At 51.6% G+C, this 7,594-nt stretch overlaps 1 protein-coding gene across 1 annotated transcript in view; it reads right to left on the reverse strand.

The window, feature by feature from the left end:
- Positions 1-28: 28 nt before the first annotated feature.
- LOC127751074 (uncharacterized) overlaps positions 29-7,594 on the reverse strand; it is a 22,292-nt gene continuing 14,726 nt past the window's right edge. Inside the window, exon 4 of the mRNA XM_052274051.1 lies at positions 29-1,232. Coding sequence (XP_052130011.1) covers positions 1,065-1,232 — 168 coding nt within the window. The 3' untranslated portion in view covers positions 29-1,064. The remainder of the gene's footprint in view (positions 1,233-7,594) is intronic.

The following is a 7,594-nucleotide window of genomic DNA, read 5'->3' on the forward strand; positions in this document are numbered from 1 at the left end:
AATATTTTTTTAAAAATTCTTTGCCTTATGCGTCACTTCTATTTTACAGCTGTTAATCAAACCAAATCGAACGCCATTCAAACCTTCGAGGCTGCAGCATCAACTTCCGGATCATCCTCATAATGTGTTCCAAGCTGTATTTTTTTGTTTTGTGTGACCAAGGTTTAGTTTTATGATCAATTTATGCTTGTGAAACTTGAAGCCAAGTCACATTTGTTTTTATGGATCCGATTGAATAAATCGGACTTGTTTGAAGTTTGGTTAAATCAATTAGGTAACCCCGAAAAACAAATGTGTGCATGGCTTCAGGATTTCTTGATCAAATTATCATGAGACTTACAGCCTGAGAAATATTTTTTTATGTTTTTTAAGTCTAAGTTGTTAAATAAAACAAATGTAAGACTGACATCTTGACATTTCATTTCCTTTCATACTATATTTACGCTACACTAAGGCAAAAGAGAAAATTTAAAGTCCATTTTCTGGTTATTTTTTTCCTAAATTTGTCTCTTTGTCAGAGTTTTAAATTGACATTCAAATTCTAATCTTTTAATCATTCACATTGTTCTAAAGCAACGAAGAAACAGTGATAGTCCTTACTGTAACTTTCTTCCTTTTTTTCTTCTTTTTCCGAAATCAGCCTAGCATATATCTTGAAGTGAGTAAATTTTTTAACGGGATCGACTCCCAGGACTTAGCTGTGAGCCGCTGGCTGGAGCCCCGGCCCAGGCCGCGCTCGCTCGCCTGTCCAGTCCGCCGTCCTAAGCACAGCGCACCCCGCTGCAGCGGTGCAGCGCTTCGGAGGAGAGGGGGAGGGGGACACCTTTTGTTCCCGCGACTTCAATCGGCCGACTCGGCCACGTCCACGTCCAGGTAGCGTCCAGCCAGTAGCCCTGCATAGTCTATTCACTTATTGGAATCCTGTGATGTTTGACGAACTATGACAGCCTCCCGCACCGAGCTGGCAGCGGCCGTCGGCAGCCACTCTGCCAGCCTAGCCGCTGCGCTGCCGACAGTGGCGAGCCCTAGTGGATTTCGCTTGCAACTCGAGCGGTGTAAACGCCTTAAAGGGTCATTTCAGGGTTTGCGGAGACCTCGAGACACAGCTGACAGCTTACAGTTTCCTGGGAGATCTGACCCATTTTGCACCATATGCGGTAACTACCATATGGTAGTGCTGGGATATTTGGAAGTCTCCAGGAAATTGGTTCATTATTTACGCTGTATAACCCCTGCAACAGAAACAGAAGCATCAGTATTTTTCCAGCGAGGGGGTAACGACACACTGAGAGGCTCTGTAGATTTTTGTACATAAGTACGCATGGTTTTATGCCTAGCTTATGCACATATTTCGGCATGCGTATTTACGTATAAAAAGACTGTAGCTTACGTGAAACTGAAACTGGTTCTAATCCTGCTCACCAACTTAAAATAGTACATAGCTTATGTACAATATAGCATGCCGGTAAAGCTGAAATGCAGAAAAATGCGGGGAAGAAGAAACCGGATATCGCTATGCTTTAACATGGTGACTTCCGTTTTCTTGTTCCCTGCATTCTTCTGCATTTCAGCTTTACCGGAATGCTTTATTTAATACAAATTCCTTGTTTGTTTTTCCCTTGCAAGACCTTTGGTTAAGAAACTTAAATAAAATATTTTTTCCTTAACAAATTGGAAACTAATAGCCTCAAGAGCATCTTTATTATTTTTTAACGTAAATATGGACAATTGAAATGATTCTGCAGGCCTGCACACAACAAGGAAATCGCGCATATCGCATGTAATGTTTTTAATTGGCTGAGCGATTAGCGAACCCATTACCCCACAAACCAAAAAAACTTCACTCTGTCTGTCCGCACGATAACTCGAAAAAGAATTGAGATAGCAATCTGGGATTTGAGGGTCGCTTGTTATCACTAGCTATATCTACGCCAGACCACGTCTCGCGTAACAGGCTTCGCGATTGCTCACGAAACACGCTGCGACGCGCTCGGCGCTGACACGCGCGACGGGCTAATCGGAGGGCATTCGGGAACAGGGCCTACCGGCCCCAAAATATGACGTAAAGCATTTGTTGGGGAATTATTACTCTTAAATGAGGGAAATGGAACTTCTACTGTTCGGTAAAGGTTCTCATTAAAAGTTCGAATTTTGACAGATTGTTCTGAAAAAACAACGTTATAGTGATACTAGATAATCTAGGGACCCTTGAGCCTAAAAGGGGGAGTGGTTCGGCATCAAAAGACGACCCTAAAATTCCCGGATCCCTATCTCAATAGGGTGTTCCAGGCTATATAAAACGGAAGTCGAAAAGAACAAACTCACTGACTTATCTGTTTCCGCATGTTCAGTATGAGAAAGTACCATGGTAGTTATTTGATCCGGTTCTAACCTTTTAAATATGGAGGGGAGCTCGAAACTGATCTGGCAGTTTTCCATACTAGACAGGCCGTTGTGGCACGTTATCGGGACGACCAATCAGAGCCGTTACGGCTACAGCAAAGTCAGTGAGTTTGTTCTTTTCCTACTTCCGTTTTGGATAGCCTGCAACACCCTATTCATTCTCGAGTTATCGTGCAGAAAAACAAACAAACAGAATGAAACTTTTTCGGTCAGTGGAGTGATGGGCTTTGCTAATCGCTCAGCCAATGAAAAGACAGATCAAGTTCAAAGATTAACATTCTAGCTCAAAAATTGGATTAAAAAAATAAATATATCAAAAACAGGCCCTAAAATAGACGTTATTCGACAACATTTTAATCTGGGTTCCTAAGTGATAACTCGCCGAAGTAGAACCCTACTGACAAAAATTTCATCCGTTTCGCTCTATCTTGCACCGTTCGGTTGCTAGGGGGCATGTCTTGTCGAAAATAAGGTGAAAATGACATAATGATCTAAATCGCTAAAGAAAAGCTTCATATTGAAAAAAAAATGCAAGGAAGTAATACCCAAACCACACATTTGGCGTCGAACCACACCCTCCTTTGGGCTCAAGGGTCCCTAGATTATCTAGTATCACTAAAACGTCGATTTCTGCATAACAATATGTCAAAATTGCTGTGAGCACGTCAAATTTTTGGGCCAGGGGGCCCCATTTTCGCATACACTCTTATTAACTCGTCTTGGGTGTCGGCGCCGCAGACCTTGCTGTGTGCGCGCCAGGTGCGTCGCAGAGTGACAGTGTCAGGGTCTCGTAAGATATCGCGAACCCTGTTACGCGAGACGTGGTCCAGCGTACATGTAGCAATAGTGGACTGTCGATAAGTGTCGCCTCGATGAGTGTCGCGTGAGAGAGATGGCTATAGGAAAATAGCGCGTTCCATGCAGACTGACTGCCGGCTCCAGCGGCTCGCCCGACTCACCTGCCGGAGGCGTGGGAGAGCGGAGCACGGCAGCAGCCAACGCACAGTACCCTCGATAGATAGCCTGGAACACCCTATCAAGCAAGCGACCTGCGACCTGGGATTTTCAGGGTCGTTTTGTACCATTAAAAGGCAGGTCGACCTCGAAGATGAGCATTCTAGATCAGGGGTCTCAGACACGCGGCCCGCGGGCCGCAAGGGCCGCACTGGAGAGAGATGGAGCTATGTGATCGCAGTGAGTGCGAGTGAGAGGTCCGATTCGTGCGGCCCGCGTGACGTCACAGTCTGAGACCTCTGTTCTAGATAGATAGATAGTAGTATCCACGAGGCAAAGGCCACCGCCTCAATCCAGTATTATGCCATCGACACTTCACCACATCCGTGAGCAGCCCTTAACAGAGCCATCCATGGGTGGGGCAGGGCTTAGCGAAGCCGCTGGCACGGGACCCCGGGACACGCCTGGAAAAAAAGTGTTTCGCAAAGACCAGCCCCTGTGTAGGGTGGCGAACGTCGCACAAACCCAGAGGAGCCCATCGGCGCACTCCACGCGCGTCAACCGAGGGTCAGTGGTGCTAAACTCGTGTGTGCTGGTTAATAGCGCAAGTTCCCTGGAAGGGGTAAGGTACAGGGAGGGGGTGGGGCGGCCCCGTCAGAGCTGGGCAAGTAACACCCCCTCCTTAACATCAAGCAAAGGGCAGGTAGAAAGATGCAATTAATTGCCAGAAATGCAAAGCATTTGGGGCACTGATGTGCCCCTAGAAGCCTATCCTCGCCCGCCGTATGGCTCGGGTGTTGGACACCGAGTAGGATCGCCTGATCTGAGGCGCTGCCAGGTGCGGGCGCCTGCCCGTGTCCACGACAGCCTGTAATAAGATGTAATTTCCACGACGCAGATATGCCCTCGTCGCCTGCGTGTCCGAGGCCGTAGAGCGTTCATATGCCATTGCCGGCACTACCGTCGCCGCGTAGAGCCGCTCCAGGGCGGAGTGAGGCAATGAATGATCTCGGAGCAGCGGTAGGATTGCGGCGACCGTCCGCTGAGCTCTTCCCACCCGATGGTGAACTGCGTCGCCCCTGGGCAGGTGAGAGGAGATTAGTGCACCAAGATAGATTAAGGAATCGACTCTCGTCACCTGCAGGCCCCCCAGCACCGTCGGGCGGGGGAGCGGTTCCGGGTCCTCCCACCCGGGCCAGCGTAGCAAGTATTCACACTTGGCCGGACTTAGGTGAAGTCCTAGGAGCGCCAGGTCCCGGGCCAACTCTGCCACAATGTGGTCCAGATCCGGGAACTCGTCGGACATCACCAGCAGGTCGTCCGCATACGCCAAGACGGCCGGGATGACGTCGATGTTGTCCTGCTCCTGCTGCAGCACAAGGGTGAATAGCCAAGGTCTCATGGGGCACCCCTGACGCAGTCCCAGCCGCCTCTCCACCGTCGATGTTTTTGCCGCCGCCCAGCGCAGGAAGGTGAAGTCTGTGAGCGCCAGCGCGATCACCCTGTTCACCAGGTAGGTGTCGACTCCCAACTTTAGAAGGATGTCCACGACCTTCTGCTTGACGACCGACGGGAAGGCAGGCTCGATGTCTAAGCTGACGACGTGCAGCGAACGTGCCACATGCCAGCAGGCATCCATGACCGCCCGCAGCACGTACAGCTGGTCATCCGTCGACCGCCGCGCCCGAAACCCTGCATGATAAAAGGGGATCGGTGGGACCGCCTCCTGGAGCTGGGCCAGCAGATGGAGTGCCAGGTGCCAGCACCTTGTAGCTCACCGAGCACAACGAGAGGGTCCGGTAGTCCTCCGTTGTCCTCGGGTGTCGCACCTTCGGGAGGGGGTGCTGAGCAGAGGTCAGCCACTCCCCCGGGAAGGTCCCCGACGTCCAGGCGTCAGCCATCACCGCCGTCAGGTGCAAAACGAAGAGCTCACTGGCCTGTTGAAAGAGCTCCACCGGTAGCCCATCCGGGCCAGGGGCAGTCCTGCGGGCCATGACGCCAAGTACCCCTTCACCGGGTGCCAGGTCCAGCTGCAGCCCTTCGCCTGTTTCCAGGTGGTGACGATCCGTGTAGCTTCAGCGTCCGGGCCATGGCCAACACCGCTCCCGCTGAGTGGTTCGTCCGGGGGTGGGACAGCCTCGTCCCCACGCCGGTCAGCCTGGCAAAAATGCGTGTTCAGATCACCAAGCAGCAATTTCCATTGCCTAGCCTGGGCAGCCAGGAGACATGCGTGGATTGCCGCCAAAGTGCTGCGCTGCCCAGCCACCCCGTAAGCAGGGACGTGCGCCGCCACCACGGTGAACAAGTGCCCCCCGAGCTCCACCTCCGCCAGCAACACGTTGTCGTGTGCCCTAGTGTAACTGCGGAAGCGAAACCCAGGCAGCGCCACATCCCTGCCCCCTTTCTTCGGGACCCCCTCGACAATCCAGGTGTAATGCTCCGTCCTCAGCACCTGCCGTGGCATCCGAGTCTCTTGAAGCGACGCCACATGGACCCCCTGGCCATAGAGGACGCCATCGATGTCTTCAGGATCACCCGGAGCCGCACCGCCGTACACATTCCACGTCGCAACCTTGACCTTGGGGCTTGCATCGGCGGCGGGCTCCTCTTGCTCGCGATGATCCACCACGTGCGGCCTCGGCCACGGGCGCGAGAGCTGGAGTTGCGTCGGCGCCGTGGGTGGGAACGGAGAGACTTCCCTGGTGATCCCCGCAACTAACAGCGGAGACAGGCCTGCGAGCGAAGCCCCTGGTGTCGCTGGCGCTGCCTGCGAGGGAAGTTCCACAGTCCTCGGCGTCCGCGCCGCCACCACGTCAGTAGTATAAACATCCACTCCTCCAACCGGCTGGTACGATGTACACCTCAAGGGGCGCAGCCGCAGGACTTGTATCGGTCGAGCATACAGGTGCACCAGTGCCCGTATGCATTCGACCCCAACCACAGGCCTGCCGTCCCGTTGGGCGTTAAGAATCCGCCTGACTTCTCGGCCACGCAGGTCCGCCGCCGCAGGGTCATGGGGGTAGCAGTGGCGCCCATCGTATCTGGAGACGGTGGTGACAGAGGGGACTGCTACCTACCTTTAAGGCGTACCTACCTACCTTTACGGCCAATTTTGGACGCGCAACACTAGGGTTGCCTACTTTTAGGGGCTAATTTTTGTTGTTGATTAAACGCCAACTTATTCCCTAGCTTCCCTGATTGAGGGTATGGCTAAATTGAAGCACCTAATGAAATTTACCAAATTTTCAAAATAACTACTAACTGACAGCGTGTACCGAATACATTAATTTATGCGGCACGAGCCAACGTAAGAGGAATCTGCGAGCGAAGCGAGCGAAAATTTTGTGTTTCGTGTCCCTTGCTTTGGTAAAATTTAAGATAAGTATTGTGTGCAAAAAGTTAGCTATTTAAATAATAGGCAACAAAGGGTGATTAAAATTAGACTCCGTAGCAAAGAGCAACCAGCCGTAAGGTCACGAGCGAGCGGACTGATCGGGAAAAACATAGCTCCAAGTGCCATGAAATTGGAAAAGAATCGCAAGCGAAGCGAGCGAAAAAATTAATATGAGGAGGCGTGCTGAACTCGACACAAAAGTTTAACTTCAAAATGGTGAAAGTAAGAGGAAAACTTCGTTCAAATTGCGAGTTGCATGCCAATAAATATGCAATGCTTTGTGGCAAGCCAAGTTGTTGAACCAGCTGATGGGAAATGCATTCAGGAGTGTTGGTGCTGTTTGATTCGGCTGGGCCACAGCTCCGAGCCCCGAGCCGCGGGGCCCTGGGCCGGGGCCGGACTGTTCTTATAACCATTATGAATACCTCCCTTTCCTCTTATTTTCTTTCCTTCTCTTCTCTCTTTTCCTTTCCTCTCTTTCCCTTACTCTTTTCCCTTTCTCTTCCTTCCCCTCCCTCACCTACCTTCTACTTGCCCTACCTACCTACCTTAGCTGATAGACGGTGGTGAATCGTCACCACCGTAACCCTACGATGGGCGCCACTGGGGGGTAGAGAGCCAGTGCCACTGCGGTGTAAAGCGCACGCTCTCCTCGCGGAACGCAGTACACCTCCAAAACTTCATTCTCCGTTTGCACCTCTTCTTGAAGGATCTCCATCGATGGCTCCTGACACAGATCAAACACTTGAGAACAGCGAGAGAGGGAAATCACACCGACCGTCCGCGCCCACTCAGTCCAGTCCGACCGGACCGAAACTGCCGATAGCGCGGCCCGTCTCCGGG

This window comes from Frankliniella occidentalis, unplaced genomic scaffold (assembly GCF_000697945.3).
Source record: "Frankliniella occidentalis isolate FOCC.00 unplaced genomic scaffold, Focc_3.1 Scaffold331, whole genome shotgun sequence".
Lineage (NCBI taxonomy): Eukaryota > Metazoa > Arthropoda > Insecta > Thysanoptera > Thripidae > Frankliniella > Frankliniella occidentalis.